General features: G+C 39.0%; 1 protein-coding gene across 1 annotated transcript; it reads right to left on the bottom strand.

Moving 5' to 3' along the window:
* Positions 1–569: 569 nt before the first annotated feature.
* NAPEPLD (N-acyl phosphatidylethanolamine phospholipase D) lies at positions 570–22,050 on the bottom strand. Its single transcript, XM_053977174.1, is given in 7 exon segments — positions 570–1,661; positions 2,907–3,021; positions 3,934–4,580; positions 10,179–10,491; positions 21,311–21,557; positions 21,560–21,639; positions 21,641–22,050. Coding segments are annotated over 7 exon segments (1,566 nt in total). The 5' UTR covers positions 21,676–22,050; the 3' UTR covers positions 570–1,532.
* Between the last annotated feature and the right edge of the window lie 217 nt (positions 22,051–22,267).

The raw sequence follows: 22,267 nt of genomic DNA, 5'->3' as shown, positions 1-22,267 counted from the left end.
TCTGATCCATGTAACTCAGTATATTTCTGCTCTGTGGCTGCTTAGCTAGGCATTCTGTATTTTAATTTCACTCTTTCTGAAGTACATAATTTTACAGAATAACCTATTGATGATTATAAAAACAGGAAAACAACCCATAACAAAACCAGCCTTAATCTTAAACTTGTCCTTCAGAATATTCAAAACTTCTTGCAGCTTGGTGTCCTCCACAAAATTACAAACAGGTAATATACATTGTATCACCCAAGCTGTGATTGAAACTGCTGTGTAAATACAAGACACTTCATCTGAAACACCCCCAATACTGAATAACAGGGTAGTTTTAATCCAGTCTTGATAACTATATAGTTAAAAGATTATCTCAGTTGTTCCTACCATGAAATCTCATTAACTGATTTTAATTAGTTGCCAGAAGTTCATGCCTTTAAATAATGTCTTTTTTATATATATTTATCTTTGTGGGATATGAAAATAAAATGTACAGCAAGAGAAAAAAAAAAAAAAGAAAACCCAAACCAACCCACATATCCCACAGAACAAAAGAAATCAAACAAAACATGATTTGCCAATGAAATTATGAATGAGAATAACGCTTTTTATTGGCAACAATGGGCTTTAATTCTGTAAATTAGCAAGACAGTTTGATACAGACACATTTGGCCAAGTTTTATAACACCGAACAATGTTGTAATCTCATTCAACTTTAAAATTATAGGGAAGCTATTAGAAAAAATACCACAGCCCTTGCTCAAGACTTTCTACTGGGGGAAAAAAAAGTACTTAAAAAAAGGCTGAGTTAATGCAAGGACAAGTGACATTATGAGGTTTTTCTACTTCATGTGCTGCAATTGATACATTCAGACTAACTGAAAAACATAGACAAAACAATAAAAGTGTGCAGATATTCTGGCCAGCAGTTAGTTTTACACATCCATGATGCAATATTAAATTATCTCTTTCTTTAAAAGGCACATTTCTTTGATGTAAAATTCAGCTTTTGTGGTTCATTAATACATGAAAATGAAGAGTGAAACAATTTTACCATGCTTGTGCTTTAACAACACAGTATTGGAAGACTTCACCCCACAAAACATACAGGGAAGCTGTATGAAGCTTGTACATCAAGGTACAGGGCATAACCTGAAGACTTAACAAGTGGGAGATGACAGTCTAACAACGACTAATTCAAGTCAGCCATTAATCCTAAGAATATGTTCTGTGCTGAAGTTATTATTGCTGCTGCAGGTAAGATGAAGAGTTTAAAAATAATTTTTTTATCAGTGGTGTACATCGGAGCAAGTTATTCCCAGACAACACTTAATATATAAACCTCTTTTAGATCACCTCTCTAATAATAAACGATATAACTAGTAAAATTTGTCATGAAATTGATATGCAAGCTTTAGTTCTGAAACTGACAAACCTGGCATTTAGAAATCCAATCTCAAAAATCTATTGTGCACATTATGTTAGTATTGTAACATTAATTGCTAGTTCAAATCAAACAGGGCTTACAAGGAACTGACACTGTTTCAGTTTTCAAATCGGTCATTTGTATTCAAATTCCGTGATTCTCCATGTCGTAAGAGAAAGAAGTCATCTTTTTTCAAGCCATATCTTTCAAGAGCTTCATTCAATTTAACTGGAGGATCCAAGTAATACTGAAAAAAATGAGAAAAATATGATGGAAAAGATACCACTGCAACATTTTTTGAAGGGAAAAAAAATCTCTAAAAAACGGGGGGAGGAGGAGGAGGATATTTGTCAAATTAAAATGTTTGGGTTCATTTGAAGTTTTTGAACGATAAGAACGCTGATTTGCAGCTGCAGAGTAACTAGCAAGGCTCAACTTGTCAGCCCCAACTCAGTCACCTTAACGGAGCAATAGATCCCCTCGGAGGAAGCGCTGGCCGCCGGCAGCTGGCGCTTCCCCTCGCTCTGTAAACCCGCGCTGTCAGCGGTCCTGTCTGAGCGCTCCAGCAGTGCGGCCCCCTCAGTTACCGCGGTGTATTTGTTACATTTCCGAAAGGCATCGTCAAGGAGTAACCATCTATTTTTGTGCTCCTGTACACAGTATTTGTACCGCGGGCACTAGTAACACAAGTTATTGGACACACTGCAGACAGGAAACGTTCTATCCACGCATCACATCCTAAGCTCCCTCCATGCATAGACAGACAGAACACTGGACAGATCAGGTGATCACACAATCAGGAATGAATTATGAGATAAAGTAGTGCAACTGATGCAAAAACAAAGTTGAAAAACAGCTACCAGAAAATACCAAAACAAATGTAGATACTTCCTATTCACTGCACTTTCAGTTGCTGTGAAAGTATCTGGGCAACCTTATTAGATCTGTGGACTTGGTGGAGGGGTGCAGAGGGAAATAAAACATTAAAAAAACATCAAAAACTCAGAATAACTAATTTTTTCATATCCTTTCTGGTTTCAACTTTGAATCAACTATTAAAAATATTGTTTATATATTTAGTGGACAGACATAATAAATACTGTACTGACCTACAGGCATGCAGTTTTTACTATCTCCAAATGATGCACCACTCAGTCTTTTTTTATTACTGCATAACGTAATGCATAACACCGCATAATACTGCATGTGTCCTCATCTGTTACGTTCCTCAGCATGTGGATATCAGAAATCCTCCACATCTGCTTCAATAACTCTGTACTTTCTTAACTATGGAAATATTTTGTGTAATTGGTTATGAAAAGCTAAGCATTGTTTTGAACAGCAGTATATAGAGTAACAACTTTTCACTAATACAAAGTTCACATTTTAAGTTTACATTTACAGATATGTAGGTTAAACTGCACAAGCAAAGCTTCACTAATGACTGTCTAGTCCTTGGAAATCTCAACTCATGTTTAGTGTTGCAATTTACCTCATTTGCTAAAGCAAAGGTCCCCCAGTGAATTGCTACAGACTTCTTTGCTTGCACATCAATATGGATTCTTACTGCTTCTTCAGGATCCACATGCTGGTATTTCATAAACCACCTACCAAAACAAAGAAGTACTTTTTTGTGTCACCTAATCCAGTGTAAGATTTCTCCTTTACTGCCATTACAAAGTACAAAAAGAAATATGTGCTCACCTAATAAAAAAAAAAAAAATCATAAGCATGTATACCTGGACAACATATAGAACACTCAAGATCAGGAAACTAACGTACACAACATACCCATCAAACAGCAGTTCATTTATTGTACTCTCTTTTTGAAGGATTTTTTCTTATCTCTGTTTTCAATAGGTTAAGGACATATTATTGGTGCCTTGAGGCATTAGGGCTGAAACTTTAAAGCCATCCCTGAAAAAATTTGGTGCTAGCAGCACACACCAAAAAGTGTGTGCTTCAGAAATAGCCCAAGGGAACAGGCAAAACAGAAGAAAGAACTTGGCAATTTTTGAAAGATACTGAATTTTTACCATGCTATTTGGATTCCCATCTTTTTTTTCCTCAGCCCATACATGCTTTTCTTCCAGTACTATATAAGTACTATTGTCTAAATGTTTTCTCCAAAAGGAGAGAAGTTATCTCTCCTGTACAAACAGATTTTTCATACTCTATAACAAGTCATCTTTGTCTCCAGATTAAGTTGTAAAAACCAGGGTAAACACTGAAGGAAGAGAAAAGTGCAGCAAATGATACACGCTGGAACGGGCTGGATTAAATTGTGCTGTTTCAGAAAAAAAGGCACAGAGTAATTCCAGATTTTTACTCAACATTTTTAAGGGAAGAAAGACTGCTCATTCATCCCTGCTGTCCTTAAGTCTGAAGAAAAAGCTCCCCAAAACCATCAAATATACACATACTTTTTAATAAAGTACACCTACAGTTTTAACTTTGTATTTTTTGTCATCAGTACATAATTTCATTTATGTATATTGCTCAAACTCTGATTTTCCTACCTTGGCTCATAAGCTCCAATGGGGATGGCTGCAAGATCAAAAGGTCCAAACCTTTTACCTATTTGTTCAAAAGCAAAACAATACCCCGTATCTCCTGCAAAGAAAAACCTATTCCAAGGTCCCAAGACAGACCAGCTGCCCCAGAGAACCTTGTTATCATCTGTCACAGTCCTTTTGCACCAATGTTGGGAAGGGGTGAAGACAAAAGTTACTGCGTCGTGACCAGGGACACAGTTCTCCTCCCACCAATCCAGTTCAATCACATTCTCACAACCACATCTCTGCATCCACTGCAGGAGCCCCAGGGGCACGAACCAGCGCAGCTCGCTCCCGAAGCGTTCGTTCAGGCTGGCCACGGTGTTGTAGTCCAGGTGATCGTAGTGGGTGTGGCTGATCAACACCGCGTCTATCTTGGGCAGCTGCGCTACTGTGCACGGAGGCCCTCGGAAGCGCTTGGGACCCAAGAGCTGAATTGGGGAAGCTCTTTGGCTGAAGATTGGGTCAGTAAGAAATACAAGTTCATCCATTTCCACCATAACTGTGGCATGTCCCAGCCATGTGACTCGCATACCAGCTCCTGTCTTCCCAGCATCTTCTGGTGTTTGAACAAAGTAAGGTTGTAACACTGGGAGTTCTTTGTCGAGTTCCTGGCAAAAAAGAACACAATATGCACAAGAGATTTCAGAATGTACTTGGCCATGGAACAAAAACTGCATACAAGGCATAAATCTATAAAGTCAAGACTTGTACTTTGTTTATGCTTTTATGCAGAGAACTGCAGCACACACCAGATGCCTTTTTCATGTCCATTTTCCCAGCTGCTTCCTCCTAATTTAATTTTAGGTTTTTGCAACATTTACACTTCTCTGTTGAGAAAGAGAAGAGAGCATCCCTTCAGGCCAGCAGACCTGATAGAGTCTGGAGGCATTGCAATGAAAGCACTGCAAGGCAGTAACAGCATCCTGGGAAGGGATTTCTCCACCTGAAAAAGAATATGTGTATACACACATACACATATAGAGTGTTATTTAACAAATACTCAAGTTTAGCTTATGCAACTAAATGATGCATCCTCTTAAGTCCTAGCACAAGTAAGTCACAGATGAAAGAAAATGCCACCTTCCCCAGTCACACTCCACAAAAGCTCGGCTAGCTTTTATCAGGCCCTCTCTCTATCCATCCTCATTACATCTAGAAGTAGCACACAAAGGTTAACTTCACTTGGCTAATGTTACCTATTACAATTCTGCCTTCCCATCCTGACAAGAATTTAACGAAGATTCATAAAAACAAAGTCATTTTTAAGATAAACCTTAAAATACTTAGATATGCTTGGTTATGAAAAGGTTCCCCCACCTCCTCTCTTATTCCAGCTTGACAAGTTTTGCAGTCCCTACTTGAGTACAACAGGTCAGAAAACTGATCTGGCTGAGCACTAATCCAGAGGTAAAAAATACACAGCTCTCATTTTGATTGGCACCAATTTGACTCAGTGTGTATCTTCAAGCTGGCACAAAGGAGGCTATGGCTGTACATTACCTACTGAAACTCACTGCCCAACCACCGCTCATTCTCTCATACTGAACCAGAGTTATGCTCTTCACTGCAGTTTGGTTGAAGTGCTAATGCAGAAGTTTTATATGCAATAAATAAGAGCTTTCCTATTAAGAAAAACAACTAAGCAAAGAGTCTTAGAATTTCTGACCATCTCCAGCTTAGCCACAATGTGGCTAAGACGCTCCTCCCAAACACTTATGGTCCAAACTCCTCACTTTGCTTTAGAAGAATTTTCATGTGCTAGGGCAGCTTCTAGACTCCTGACACTCCTCTCCCTTATAATCACAAATGTTTCAGCACTTCTGGTTCCAAGTCAAGTTCTGCCTGCCATGGTTGCAGCTCTCATTCTCTCAGCCTAGCACAGATTAGCACTATCAGTGAGCTTATACAGAGCTGATCTTGTGCTCCTTTAAAAGTCCAGCTGATGCTGTGACAGTTCAGGACTCCAGGAGTTGCCTTGCTAAACCAGTCCTGACAGCTTCAGGGAAGTTACGTTCTCCACAATATTTTATTGATTTGGAAGGCATATGTTGGGAAAAACAAAGCATGCACATCTCCATCCCCCTGCAATTCTGCTCTAAATAATAAAATATTAATGAAATTGCTTTTTCTGAGCGCTAATGGACAAGACATGTTTACTGAGGAAGTTTCATTACTGTCTCCAGGAATGAGAAATAGATAACCTTATATTCAGCTTTATAGGAGGTTAGTACAATTCAATCCCCTAGTTCATACAAGAAAAGTAGGAATCTTAGACTGAGATAAATGGCTGCTTCACCAAGAAAGAAGCCATCATTTTCTTATCTCTATTTCATTCTAAGTACATGGTAACAACATTGGCCACAGAAATCTGAACCACTGAAGTGTTATACTGTGATACTTCAATTAAAAAAAAAAAAAAAGATACACAAAACTAACATAATACTCAAAAATGGAAATTAGGACAAACCAACAAATTACATATGGTTCAGTCAACAAATATTATATCAAAGAAATAAAACTCAGATATGGAACTTAATGACTAAGTTCATAATGCAATTTAGGTCAGTACATTTTTTATGGAAAATGTTCTTTTTAAGTAGCTGGTTTTAGAGTTAGACTCCAAATTTTCTCAGAACTAAATTAATTCACTTATTTTTGCTGATGGCAGACTGATGTTTTAGCTATTGCTGAGCAGTGCTTACACAGCATCTCAGCCAGCTGACTGGGGCACACAAGAAGCAGGCAGGGACACAGTTGGGACAGCTGACCCCAATCCATCAGAGAGATATCTCTTATCATATGATACTGCACCCAGCAGTAATATCTGGGGTAAGAAGGAGGAGGTGGGGGACATTCAGAGTGAATGGTGTTTACCTTCCCAAGTAACTGTTACATGGGATGCAGCCCTGCTTTCCTGGGGATGGCTGAACACCTGCCCGGCCATGCAAAGAGAATAAAATTCTTAGTTGGCTTGTGCATGCAGTTTTTGCTTTACCTATTGAACTGTCTTTATCTCAAATCACAAGTTATCTGATTTTTCCCCTTTCAATTCCACTGGGGTGCAAGCAGTGGGGGATGGAAGTAAGCAGCTGACTGTGACTTGGTTGCCTAAAGCCACAACACATCTGATGCAGTACTAATAAAGGCTTTACAGGGATATCACCGGGATTGATGCTATCAAGTATTTAAAATAGTTGATTTAAAGGTAGCTATTCATACCATGAACTATATAGTTCATAGTATGAAGTATACCATGAACTATACTAATCACTATAAAAGGCATTTGTAAAAGTCACACAGACAGGAGGACTGATAGAGAAGAGCATAGTCCAAACAACTGCCATCCTGATCTATTTAAATGAAATTCTGTGAACAAAAGTTCAAGACAAACCAAGAGCACAAAGGCAGTGTAACTTGTGGATCCTGCACGGAGCATGTGCTCTCCAGGTTTGTGATACACAGGCCTCTGATCCAAAGCAATGATTCCTCAGAGGATGAGATTAGAAATCAGGCATGTTGCTGAGCTATCATGGTAAATCACATCAAAACATTACTTCTCAGTGCATGTGATTTATACTTGGGGTTGTTTGGGTTTTTTTTTTTTTTTTGTTTGTTTTTTTTTTAGTATTTTACAAAAGCACATCAAAATCCCCTTTTAAAGAAATAAGAAATACTCTACTCATAAGATTTCAAACTAAAACACAAATTCTATTAGCAGTATACTTCACATGAAATACTTAAAACTCACACAACAGGATAGAGCAATATAATGAATGAAATATGTATCTTACAGAACTTTTATCCTGCTGTAATACATTTTGTTCTGTCAGACTAACCAGAAATGTATTACAACTAGAAGAATTATAACAGATTTTTGAAATACAGCAATTATGTCAAATCAGCTACCAACAGAAGTAAAATGTGCTTAATACTGTCTTATCTTCACTACTCAAATAATACAAAAAATTCCTCCTGCTGTGTCCCTTCCCCCTCCCCGTTCTTCTTTCCCTCCTAATGCAAAGCAAGAAAAAACACATGACAGGCTTTGGTAAGACTAGCTGATTAGCTTGGGATTTTTGGCGCTTAGCGTATACTGGAATACCACAGGATTTACAGAAATGAGAACAATCTAAACTGCTGATCCAACAACTAATAATTAAAGATCCTCCAACAGCTCTGAACAAAGTTATTAATAAAGCCTGTAATGAAAATACAAGAAGTCCATGCATTCTGAATGCAGGCTCATTCTGAAGGCATGATTATAATACATATAGCTTTTCCACAGTGAAGTACAAGCACATATCCTGGATAATATGCTCATTTTTACATATGTAAAGCACTTGGTACAGATAAAATGAACTGCCCAGCATAGCAGGGCATCACTAGGCTCACTCAATGTGGCAACTGAAGCAGGAGTCTGCTCAAAGGATGTGACATCTAGCAGCGATAAATAAAGTATGGAGCCCTTAGTTTGAATTTTAAACAAGCTCAGATGCACTTCACAGGCTGATGCAGGGGTGGAAGAAAATTGGTTGAAATAAGCATCAAAATGGCTGAGGACTCCAGAAGTGCATTTCATTGAGCCCTATCTAGGTTTTTCTGTTTCTGATTTACTTCACCAAACTCATGAATAATTGCAGGCGCCTAATTAAAAGATTTCCTATGCAAAAAATAAAGTTAGCCCATGATTAAGCCCAACTGGGTCAGAGAAATGGCTTTTTGGCTTTTAAACTGGTGCCTTGTAGATTTCTTTGTGATCATCCTTTATTGTAGGGACAAACCGTAAATTAAAGGGGAGGGCTGCAGTTCTGCACTCCATCAAAGTGCTGTATGCTCTGCACTACACCTCAGCATTGCCTTTGAGGGACTTCAGTCACTACCCAGGTTTCTCACTGGCACTGGGAAGACATGAAGCCTGTTCTACACATACCAAGGAGGGCAGCGGCCAAAGGCAACTGAAAACGTACAGGTGTGCATTTCATGGAGATGCGGCCAGCACACTGTCTAGAAAGCTGTACACACCGATACATGTTGTTGTTACCACAAGGAAGACACCACATTTTAAAAAGTAAATTGCTGAAAGGGATCCCAAGACTGACACAAGTTTGCTGTTCATCTTTCTAAGTCAAATTATTTTTTATTATTATTATATTACAGCCAAGATTATTTGTTCCTTGAACACCCCCAAACCTCTGACCATCATGCCTTAATGCCTAACATGGCTTTCCTGTCCATAGAACTGATAGAATTCCTTCCTTCACAGGTAGTTCAGGTAAGACAAAATGGAAAGCTCTTTACTAAATACTGGCTGTGAGATTTATAGATTGCGCATACCTTCCTGCATGCTTAAAAGCATTATTAACACCTGCTTGTTAACAAATACTGTGCTTGGTTGTGCACCCTTCAGCACAGCTTTTCTGAAGTACAGTCAACACATCAGAAATGCACTGAGAAGCAATTCTGTCAAAACTTAGTCATCTTCATACCTGCTGTGACCATAAAGATAACCCATGGCTTTCCAGTACCCATTACTCTTCCTGGGAAAGAAGCTTCTCCTGTCTCCTTCTTTACATACAATACCTGACTAAAGCATTTCTCCAAGAACAAATAACAGTGTTACCCAGTAAACTGGCACTGTACTTCAAGTGTTTCAGTACAAATACTTGCTCAGGTTAGTTTTAACAGATGCAATTTTTTTCTGTGTACTGAAACATAAAAAAAAAGGATTTGTAAGTATTTTCATAAGTAGGTGACAAACTATTACATTTTCATGCAAGAGATGCAACATACGTATTAAATTGCCATCCGAAAAAAAAGGCAAAATATTAAACAATGGATATGTCATGAAATAAGCTATTTCATGCAACACAAATTAAGTTAATAGTATGCTTCATAAGGCAACATCTATTAAAAATAAATGGCTGTTACTGGTTTATGACTAAGGGGGCAATTTTTTTTTTGTTTTTATAAACTGAGCTGTATGAATGAAAACATGGGGAACTAACAAGTAGACAAAAATTAAAGAGGTAGAAAGTATTAACCCACCTTTTGAAATGAATAAAATGTCAATAAAATCAGAAAAGTAAGGCTTAGAAAGGTCTCCAGAAGATGCCTAATGAGCATTAGTTAGAAACTGTCCTATTTTATTGATTAGAACAGAGGTAAAAGCAGTCTTAATCACAAAAGTAAAACATGGAAGCATTCACCTGCTTGGAGCGTGGCACATTGCTGTTATTTTTTTCCATGAAGGACCATTTCAAAATGTTGGGTAAGGTTGGTGATTTCCATGTTGGCCATGGGTTGACAAATCTCCCATCTTTGCCTCTCTTTGATTTAGTTACATCCTCTTCTAATCTGTAGTCCAGCCTGAAGCTTTTTCTGAAGGTCCTGGAAGAATCATTGCTCCCGGAACCTCGACCCGAATTCTGACGTTTCTTCACTGCTTCTTTAGGGTACTGGTTACAGGCAGTTGAAGGCTGTTCTTCATCTGTGTTCTTATCCATATCTTTTTCAGGAGAGCTAAATCAAATTTAAAATTAATCAATATATTCTTGGTCTAGCATCAACATTCATAAGACTGAATGTTCTCACACACATCAGGAACAAGCCCGCCCTTCCTGTTTTATGATCTACTGTATTTTTTTAATCAACAAAATATGCTTTTAAAACAGTTGCTATTACACAAAAGACTTCAAAAACATGCTGTGACAAGCAGATGTGAGGGCTCTTTGTAGTTCAGGCTGAATTTTACTCCCTGGAATGCACAGCTTCAGATACTAACACTATTATCTACCAACTGCAAAAGTGAGGGGGAAGGGTTCCCTAATTTACATTTTCAAAGAACAGTCATTCCTCCTGAAACTTATGACATTTAGTGCCTGATGTAATACGATCCCGCAAGTCTGTGCAAGGGACACTGGAACTATACTGTACCTTAGGATTTGCCTATATATAGTGACTTGGTTTTGTAGCAAAAACAGCAGTCTTGTGTAGCATTACTAATGCTTATACCAACACACATGCAGGAAACTCAGAACACAAAAGATATTTGGTACTGTTCCGTATTTTGTCTAAAACAATCAAGAAGTTTATTATAATAAAGGTAAATAACTGTTTCAAATACAATTTTAATATACATTTAACTAAACTGACTGGTGAAAGACCACAGGAAATGGAAATATTTTAAATCACAGCTGCAACATTCACTCTTAATTCCATCGTGAAACACAGAAAAGTAAGAAAACTTATTTCTATGAAGCCACGATTCTGGTACATTTCTTAGAAAACTATGAACTCATTAGTCAGAGCCTCCTATTCCAAACTGCACTTAAGTGTTTCAGACTTTACAAATATAATCAAATTATACCCAAGGTAAAAAAACCAAATATCACTATTTTATTTTAGAAGTTGCCAAAGCAATTAAATTGAATCTAAATGCTTCCATTTTCATATTTACTTTCAACTGAAATGTTGAAAGTAAATACACTGTTCTGTTAGCTTTTTAAAAAAAAAAAAGTTACTGTTTTAATGAGTGCACAACTTTCTGGCATTTACAAATTCTACCTAATTAAAACTGGAATACAACTAGTAATGAACAGACAGCACTATTTACAGCTTAGGTGCAGGAATTATTAAGTTTGTCCTGTGGAAAATTCTCCACCACATCTAGTAGATGGACACAGTTTTTTCCTATCTACTGTTTCACTAACTCAAATATTCAGACTCCAGCTGTACACTTGGAAGCACTGGGCTGATATCAGTAGGCAAGGCAGTCCATGCAGATTGTCAGAGAACAGAATTGAAGCTCACAGTTTCCTTAGAAATCGCGTAACTCACTCTTCCCCTATAAGCTCAATTAGAGGGGAGATTAAATATATTGTTCACTGCAACATTTCAGTTACGGTATTACACACGTGTCAGAAAACTGAAGCCAAATGCATTTGCTGATGATGTTCCAACTTCAAATGCAGAGTCCATTTCTGCTATTTCAGCAGCAGCTGAAGACAAAACACTAAGTATGGTATCAGTTGCAAAGAATATGACAATTGATAAATATTGTGAAATTTTCTTAACAAAATAGCCATTATTGTGCTATACAGTAGAGATAAAATACTAACACATCAAAATTCATTTCAAATAAAAAAGGCATGAACAGCATTCATTTTTTACCCCAGTCACAATATTATTTTTTGTAATTGCTTTGTACTCCTGTTTCCCTGCAGTTTTACTGAAACTACTCCACTTACGTATTTCCTATTTAGCATTAGGGTACCATATCTGCATCATAATTTAAATTTAACTGTTGCTATTTCTAGGCTTTTTTCATCTATTCCACTAAAGATTTCCTGGAATCAGCCTTCAGTGAAACACTTAACTTGCTCTATAGTATTTTAAGCAGATGTAAATGATAACACAAGGAATCACTGACACAAAAAGGCATAATACCCAAAAAATGGTACTGAATACTTTAACTTAAGAGTTGGGTTTGGGTTGTCTTTTGCATTCCTCAAAGAGCATTTTCAATGCCAAGTCAGTTTATTAATTTAGCAAAGCACACAGACACAGCATAAAACAGCTACTCTTTTAGAAAGCATCATGAAAACAAATCACAAAAGTTTAATCAGATAGGTACTTAATTCCAGGAAATGATTCTCTTAACATCTCAGATGTCTGATTTTTCAAATATATATAACTACCATAATTATTACTCCTATAAGACATTTTATATTAGAGACTGGGGTGCCTAAAGTTTTATTTTTTAAGCTTCTGTTTATCTATTCATTCATCACTAAAATAGGTGAATTTTACTTTTGCTTAGACCTTCATATAAACCTTTGATCTTTTTCTGAAAGTATAAACCCCTAAGGGAAGCAGGGATCAACTATGATTAAACAAAGACAATGCCAAAGCATTTAAGGCACTGCAGGTATCTATCTGTCTGCCAACATATTTCCCACATGATGCACATACATTACTTTCATTAGTATTCCATAAGCACTGAAGGGATAAAAGACCTCAGTGCTCACAGAATACTTTAAACCTTTTACATGCATAAGAAAGGGACATATTTACAATCAGTTAAAGTATTCCTGATGAACTGTAGGTTCCTTTGAAGTATCAGTCTTGCCAGATAGTTTCTCTTCCATTTAAATTTATTAAATATATCCTACAATATTCATGACATAGTTTTCTGATATAGAAGAGCAAGATGATAATTTCTTGAAAGCCAGAAATCATTAGCTTAAAATAAAACTCAACCAATTATTAGACCAAGGAGATTCTTACACTTTTGCAAAAGAAAGCCTCTACAGATAAGGAGATTTAGCAGGTATACTTTAAATGCTAGAAAATACCCAATCAGAAATTAGTTGATTTTTCTGCCAGCTTTCCTAAATTCTTCCTACCCAAAAATAATAGTTTGGCACTTGAAAAACTACTTTAAGCACCTGAATGGCAGCAAAAATTATGAGTTATAGAGATACAAAAATCAAACTGGAACAGAGTTCTGTTCACTTAGGAGGGACAGAGGGAAGGGATCATATCCCTGGTGAAACTTTATTGTTATGTAACATTCTACACAAAATCTTTTTATACTTTTAAACATAAAGAAAAACTACTATTCTACTTAAAATCATTAAACAGCTTTCCTGGCAAATGGAATCCATCCTTCAGGATGAGGCAACTTACCCCAACAGAGGGCAAGTGCATTGATACTGTTTGTAAGAGGGGCTCAGGAGAGACACAAGGCAACCACCCTCTCTCTCTGTCCTCAGAGATGCTTCACTCTTTCAACTGAATTCAGAAGAGGAAATGAACCAAGACATACAAACTCCTAAAGATTATTAGTCATCCAAATTTACAAGGCCAAAAGGTGTTGTAGACAGAGGGGAAGAACACCACTGGCTGATGAATAAGACAAAAGTTTAACATTAGTCAAAATGCAGACCTCACAGATTCGGTTTTCCAACATCAAATACTAAGGCACCCCCCATAATCCACAGAGGAAGAGCGAAGTTGTAGATCTGGCAAGACATGGCATGGAAGGTCCATGTCTGACAACCCACTAAACTGGCTTACACCTGTAAACAGGATATAGCCCCTAGGACAACAGGTTTTGGGTAAGTGGCTTATTTTAGCCTTGCTTATATAACTGAAAATTTGGATACAAATATTTTGGCTTTGAGCCTTGTGTTTACTTAGGAAAATAACAAAAATTTAGCTAAGTATTTTAATGCTCTGTTTCAAAAGGTTTGCAAAAGGATACAACAACATTACAAGAAGCACTATGCCATTATAATTTTTCTTTTTAAATGGTCTTTTAAGCATAGCAGACCTTCAAGCCAAATTACTTGAACATAGGCATAAAATCTGTTGTCTTCACCTTTTCCACCCAGTCTCCATCAAGATCTGCTGCTCCGTAAATGCAGCGGATGTAGTTCCCCCTACTAATCACAGAGCCATGCACAACACGCTACAAAGCATCAAGTCAAAACAGACTTTCTCTTCTTTTCTACACAGAAATGTGGTCCTTATGTAACAAATCCATAGGCCTGAAAGTTTAAGAATTACTATGAAGCTATGGTTTACCAGAACACAACTTCCCCCAAACTTTACAATTGCCTGGCAAACATTCCATAGCTTCCCAAATACCTTTAATTTCTCTGCTTTTTTGAAGTAAAGGGTTTGGTTCATTTTTAATCACTGTCTCTCTGAGTGTAAACTACACTCAGAACTAGGCTGCACTAATGATCACCTAGAAGAGACAGCACATAATTCCCAGCAAACTCACACCACTGCAGCCTTACCAAAACAAGACTCTGAGCTTTTTCCATATACAGCTACACAACTCCAAAGTTTCCTTTCATTATACATATTTTTAATGACTGCAAAAACCCATGCATTTTGGCTTGAAATAAAACAAAAAATTGTTTCAGTTAGAAGGAAAGGTATTTGCAAATGCTAGGGACCATGTAAGTAATTGGCTCCCACAAGCTTTACTATCAAATGACTGCCAGCTAAGTTTTGGCTCTGCTTTTATTTTCCCTTCAGGTCTGAAATTGGCTGCTTTAATTAATGAACAGTTTGAGACTGGAAAATTCTGAATGCATTTAAATTTTTATTGTGCAGTACTTCAAGTTGTTCCATCTTACCATTGTAGACTTACCAGAACAAGAACCTCAGCTTTCTGTGAACTGTATACTGCTACACATCTTGAAGTTTTCTTTCACTATACCTATTTTTTATCACTGCACAGCAGTTGCACCAGCAATTATTCCAGATGCTCTTGTTATTAGGATTTCACACAAAGATCTCTTAAGCTTGCATTAGCTGATCTGTGAATACTTCCATTATTTGAATCACATTAAAAATCCTTAGTAACAAAAAGTGTTGCCAAAATTTTCATTCAACAGATCTCTAAGTATCTTGATTCTACACTGTCCTTGTGTACTATGCAAGAAAGATGAATAAAAGAGTTGATAACAGAAAAAGGAACAGCTCTCTCCATAAACAGCCTCATGGAATTAGAGTAAGTCCTTTATCATTCTTATTTAGCTTTGAGGATCAACAGTAAAACAAAGCAAAGTTTTATTTAGACATCATAGAGAAAAATAAGATTAGTTACAAATTAAAAAAAGGTGAGGCATCTACGCCATGGTCATCTGTTGTTAGGCTTATTCTTTAGCAGCTGTATTACTTAAGCAGCCACAACCATGAGCCAATCCATTTCTGCCCTTACTACTCACCCAGGCTTGCCAAAACAAATACCTTTGTCCACATGGTGAACTTGTTTAAGAAACTAATCTAGCTGATAGTCACTTCTTACCTTACCATCCCTAGAGAAGCACTTAATTTTCACCTGCATCACTGAGCAACCATGCAAGTGTTTATACCAACAAACTGGTTAGGACAGGGAAGGGTGAGAACAGGAATATATTGTAAACAAAAACTACTTATGCCAGCACTGGCCTAGAAAAAATAATGAATTAAATACCCTCCATTTAGAATTCACTGTGTAGCTCAGTTACACATACCATCAAGTTAGATTCAACAATTCCTCCTACCCTTTCATTTTCAATCTATTCCCTTCCAAGGTTTCACTTAGTACTGATGATGCTGCAACTCTCTGTTTACCTCCTTAGATAGTAATGTTTCATATTATCACCAAGCACATTCAATAGCTACCTACCACCCACAAGGCAGCCCACTCCCATTACTACACATTCCACCTCAATTTTGCTGGTATTCATTAGGGGAACTAAACCAACAGAAAGTTATTTGTGCCTATCAGCTACACCTTTACATGCCTCTGGATACAAATGCAAATAGGCTTTAGAGTCAGGCCCATCAGTAGTCCCTGGAGCCAATTATTTCTAAAGGCTGGGTTAAATCCGACCAGCTGCAGGCATTGTATCAACTGAATAAAGATCCTGGATCTGGGACAATACATAACTATTTTTCCTTTGTTTCCAGGTGCCCCAGCTGATTGTCCCTGTCCAATATGAGCATTCTGTAGTCCCCAAACATGTCTATGATCTGTAGATAATATGATAGAAGATTTTTGTTACATGCATATTCTGTTTAGGTTGTGATCCCTGATATGACAGTAGCTGTCCATAGGGGACACACAGCAGAACAGAGATGACAGACCCAGGAGCCAATTTCTTTAGCGATATAGGCCTTTAAAATAAATTGTTTTCTTCTCTACCCTCATCTTCTACTGCAGTCTTGAATAAAAGAACCCAAAAGTTGGCTTGTGGCCATCACATCTGAAAGAGCAGCCTAGACTATCATTATGATTAAGCACAAGAGCAGTGTAATTCTGTGCTGTTGCTGAAGCAGTCACCAAAGGGAAGCTGGAGTCAAATCTCCCTACACCAGAAAGGAAATTGCTTTCCTTTGCTCTCCCCTAACAACTAGTTTCATAAGACTAGTTAATTTATAGGGAAGAATGTTGAAAGAACAAGAGCTGGAATCAAAGTTTTCTTACCTGCTCTGCAGGACTGAGGCTAACACACAGAAGAAAGGTTTGTGCATTACAGCTGTCATGGTACACAAGACAAGACCCAGGTCACAAATCAAATGCAGGCAATCTTTAAATCAACAAAAAAATAAGTGCAGATTGCATATTTGCACAGTTGTACAGATAAGTCGTGGATTCCAACAGCAACTACAATCTCCATGGATGGCTCTACAAAGTTAGACAGAATTTCAACAAAGCTTTTCCAAAAGAGCAAACAAGAGCTTGTACCAACCCAGCTATAGGATCCAGAGCCCAGCTTTAACGTTCTGGCACCAGCTGCACTGGTGTAACTATTTATGCAAATGAGCAGTTCATTAGTTTCAGTTGGTTACTGATGTGACTCTAGGTAATGATAAGAGGCACACCTTGCCAGGATGGGGTTTACTGTTAGAAAAAATTGTCAAACTTTGAAGTTGAGCATTTAAAAACACACTTTAGCCACTTCTGTGTGTTAACAGCATCTACATGTTGGAGTTTGCATTTTAAGTTATGATGCCATTGAAACTGCTAGCATACATTTTTCTTAACTAAAAAAAGAGTTAAAATATTAGAAGCTCACACTCCATCCTAAGGGTAAAGGTTTTCCATCTAACATCTTAATGTCAGTTAGATATGACTAAACCCAAATGCTATTGCATGTAATGAAATTAAGGCTCCACTTCAACAGGCTGTGGGAGAAAACTGATTTCCTTTGCAGCATGTGGTTAGAGAGGCAATGTAAGAACTGTTTCCATAAAAATGAACAAAAATCATGTTAAAGCTTTGATCCACATGGCAAAGCAGGATCTAAAGTTCATTTACCATCGACTCCAGCACTTTTATGTGTGCAATTGCTATCTCCACCTCATTTACTAAGCCTTTTAATTTTCTTTTTCCTCGTCGCCCCATGCCAGAAAGGAACAAACACCTATGCAAACTTCCTCTAGACTCACACCAAAAATAATCCTTTAAAACCCTATAAAACCTCAGTTGTCCGGGCAGTGCAGCAACACCCAAGAACTCAATTTTATTTTTAAGTTAATAGACAGTCATAAAATTTTGTTTATATTCATATTTAAAGGCTTGTCTATTTTGATTGCCTCTTTTCAGTTCAAGGTCCAGGCACATTGGGTCCAGTGTAATTTCTCTGCAACATGAAAATACATCCCTAAATTCTTTCTATTCTACTTGATTTTCAATAAAAAATACACTTTTCTTTGTCCTACACTTTTGCTTGTCCTAACAACATTCTCTCTCTCTCCTTCTATGCATTTACATGCACGCCATACATATATGGATTTTACAGAACTATTTATAACATTTGAATTCAAATTTATTGAAATCCAATCAAATAATTTCCAGTTCAGCTAAGATAAGGAAGTGATTTTTTTTAAAAATCGAAATAGATGCTTTTCTTCAATGCACCTGTTCAAGGGCCAACTTTAAAACTAATTAAGCCAAAAGGTCACCAGCTTTTCCAAATAATGAAAGATTTGAACATCCAAACTTCATACCGGAAAGCCAGAAAACACATTCAATACAGCACCCCTATAGTTCTTTAACTGAAACAGACCCATTTTAAGAAGAAATTCCAAGGAACAGTACAGAGACACAGCAAAACATCCATACTGAAGGAAACTGGAAGCATCATGATACATGTTTTTCATCACACCCTTTTTTCCTATATATAAAGGGCCTTTGATCCCATCCCCACAACTCTAGATTACGATGTCTTCATGTACTCTAAATGAAATGCAAAGTGCTTTGGTTGTTAGTCAACAACAGAAGTGTTAATACTAGAAGTTGTGTGGTTTGGGTTTTTCTTCTTAGGGAAGAGTCAAGGCATACTTCCAACATAAACATGAGCCATCTACTAATTTTCAAGGCACCATCCTAAACACATCAGTGTTTTAAAGAGACAAAGTGTTTCATGTAAACACATCTCAATAGACACACATAAACACCTTGCAATTGCCACATTCTTATCAGAAACAGTTGAATATCACTGAAACCTTCCCATAAAAACCAGTTCAAAGCATGACAAAAATATTTCCAAATATTTTAAGCAAGAAAACCTGTTGTCATATCATAAACCTTACTCACCAGGCAGTAGGACTTCCAGCTCCAACCACAGTTAACAGGTCTTACAGAAGAAGTAACTCTTGACAGAAATTCTTTAACACCCAATTTTTCACTCACGCATCTTATCAAACTTTGTTTTTCACAGTAGGGCCACGATGGTAGCAGTGTTTTCACAGTGTCACTTGGCAATGCCCAGTTCTCCTTCCTGAACAGCTTTACCAGGTTTATCTGCTTGGGCACAGTTGTAGGCTATTCAAACCCAAAACTATGCCTTTCTTGTACAGCTTCTAAACACCAAGATGTTACATGACAAGAGTATATAACACAACTTCTTTCCTAGATTTTCTAAGAATATTTAAACTAAGTGCAACATTTAGTTTACAGAAAAATATCCTTTTTGCTCAAATCTTTAAGCACAAGGCGATCAAGCAATTTTTCCATGGTCCTGGCTCTGAATGTATTAGAAGTAGCAACCTATAAAGTTCAAGCAATACACTGAAATAAATTAAAGGGAGATCAGGAAAGGATTCATAGATGTGACAAAAAGAAAAACTAATTTCACTGCAGGTGTTACATATAAAGACACTAACTAATATAGCAGTATTTCTGGTTTTCTCATCACAGACAAAATAATTGCTTTCCTTTTTGCTGAAAAGAACTTAAAAGCTATTTCTGAATGAAAAATTAACAGTTTTGGTTCAATCTTGAGCTTATAAAGGCTGAGGAAAAAGCATATTTCTTCTGGTTATTCCTCAAATCTACTTAGTTAATGCAAGTGAATAAAATTATAATAGTGGATTTCTTCCTCTTAAAAAGGCTTGACATTTCCTGATTTGAGGCCAAACAGAAGCTGAATAACTGTTATTTCTATTAGAACAGTTTCACTGTCATCCCTTACTTCCCTCCTCTCCCAAAAACAGCTCTCCATCATCCATAACTGAATCAAATAGGGCTTTCCAACCTCCAGATATTAAAAAGTCCCATTATTTTTTATAATAGGCATTTCAGCTTGAGATAACTTGGGGTATTTTGAAAGCCACTGTTGTAATAATTCTTGAATTAATAAGAAAAAATAATCATATTCTTGTCTTCCTAAAATGTTATCTACAAAATAAGATAAGCTTCCTACTTTCTTAACTGATACAGCTGCTACTATGAATTTAAAAAAAAACTCTTTTCAATGCTTTTTTGTCAGAAAACTGAACTGTCATTATCTTTAATTTTGATGCCACTTTAGTTGGTGCAGTTTGAGAATTAAAGAAAAAAATACTTCAGTACAAATAGTACGTACATTTAAAACTAAAACTTGCTTCATAATCGCCATTTAGCAAATGAAAGAAATCATAATTGTCACAAGAAAAAAAAAAATCTGCATAAGTTCATGAATTTTACTGCATGCAGTCAACACTTTCCCCAAATCCTTGCTAGGTAGAGATAATTGACGATCATTGAGATTATTTGACTGCACTAATTACATTAAATGACCGCCTTAATATCCTCCACTTCACACTATACAATGCGAACAGAAACATCTGTTCGTGCCTCCTCTTCAAAAGAAAACATTCTCCATGCCGCCGACACTATGAAGCGGATTCTTTTTTTTTTTTTTTTTTTTGCGATTATATAACTTGTTTCTTTCCGAGGGCTGCTGCAGCATGTTTTACTGTCAATTGACAGAAACGAAAGCTTTGCGCTGGCAGCGAACGCAGGACTTTTTTCTCGCAGGGTTTCTTTCACCGGTGCGAAAGGATCCCCCCGGACTTAGCTGGGTTTGGAGCTGACGCCCGTCGGGGTCTGTGCCCAGCCGGGGCTCAGGCAGGGAGCGGGGCAGGGGCACACGCCGGGCTCCGTGGGCAGCCGTGCTGTGCCGCTCCTCCCTGGCCGGGAGCCGGGCTCGCCGGCCCCACGCACCTCGCCCGCCCACCCGCGAACTTTTCCGAGCGGGTGCCCGCGCCCGCTCCACCCCGCTCCCACTGCCTCCCGCAGCGGCTCAGCCCGGTCCCCCGACACTCACCGGCGGGGCCCCGGTACCGTGTGTGCGTCTGGAGAGCCCCGCTGCCGCGCTCGGAGCAGGTGCTCCGCTCCTCTGGCCGCCAGCCGGGCTCTGACGGCGGCAGCCCGGGCAGTGCCTCCCCTCCGGACGGGCACGGGGCCGGAGCCGCCGCTCGGCTCGGTCCGGCTTCCCCCTGCTCACAGGAAGGCGCGGGGCAGAGACCCCCGGCCCCAGAGCGCTGCTGCCGCTGGAGCGCCGCTCACCTCCTCGGCTGCTGCTGCTGCCTCCCCTGAAAAGTCTCATCCCCCTTCTCCTCCTTCTCCTCCTCCTCCATGGTGCCGCTCCACCCCTTCCACGGCGGCGGCTCTGTAGGTCTCCGGTAGGAGCTGTTGAACGGCTGCGGCGTTCCACCTGACCAGCCCGCCGCCGAGGGCAGCGCGACGAGCTGCACGGAGCAGCTCCACAGCGCCCGGCGCCCCGTCATGGTGAGCCGGAGCTCCGCGACGCCCGGCCCTCACCGTGGCGGGCAGAAGGCACCACACAGCTCGGCCCCGCACCGTGGAGCGGCGCCGTTAGCAAGATGGCGGCGGGGGCCGTGTCTGAGGGGCACGGGGAGTCCCGGAGCCATGGCGGGACAGTGTCGGAGCTGCCGGCACGTTCTGCCCCTGGAGGCTGGGCTGCTCCTCGGCACCGGCGAAAGGGAAGCACCCAGTTGTGCTCCTGGCCGGCTCCGATGGGCAGTAAGCGCTGCCTGTAGTCCCGTTTGGGAGCACGAGCATGCTTCGACCACCAGGTGCTGCGGGGGAAAGTTTCCTGGGCTCGGTTGTCTCGGCAGCCCGGGGCAGTGCCGCCATCCCCGGGGTACTGCCGCTCATGGGAGGTGCGTTGTCCGGCCGAGGTCACCCTCCGCAGAACAGCCCACCCTGCTGTAGGCACCTGTATCCCTACGGCCTTGGGAAGGTAAAACTCGTGTCCAAGTCACTTCACGTGCTGGGTTACAACCGTTCCCTCACTCCCTGCTCACATCTGACAGAAGTTTCCAGGCTATGGGCTGAGAATTGAGGTATTTTGAGGCATCCAGCTAAGAGGAACTGGGTTCTCAGAAATAAATGTGTATTTTAAAAATGTTACCTTACTTCCTTAAGGGCAAGGAATGGCAAAGAACAAAGCTATGCAGGTGTGATGTGAAAAACACCCTGTATTATCTAGCAGCAATATGA

This window comes from Vidua macroura, chromosome 5 (genome assembly GCF_024509145.1).
Source record: "Vidua macroura isolate BioBank_ID:100142 chromosome 5, ASM2450914v1, whole genome shotgun sequence".
In the NCBI taxonomy this organism is placed as follows: domain Eukaryota; kingdom Metazoa; phylum Chordata; class Aves; order Passeriformes; family Viduidae; genus Vidua; species Vidua macroura.
This window is presented reverse-complemented; position numbering and strand designations above follow the sequence as displayed.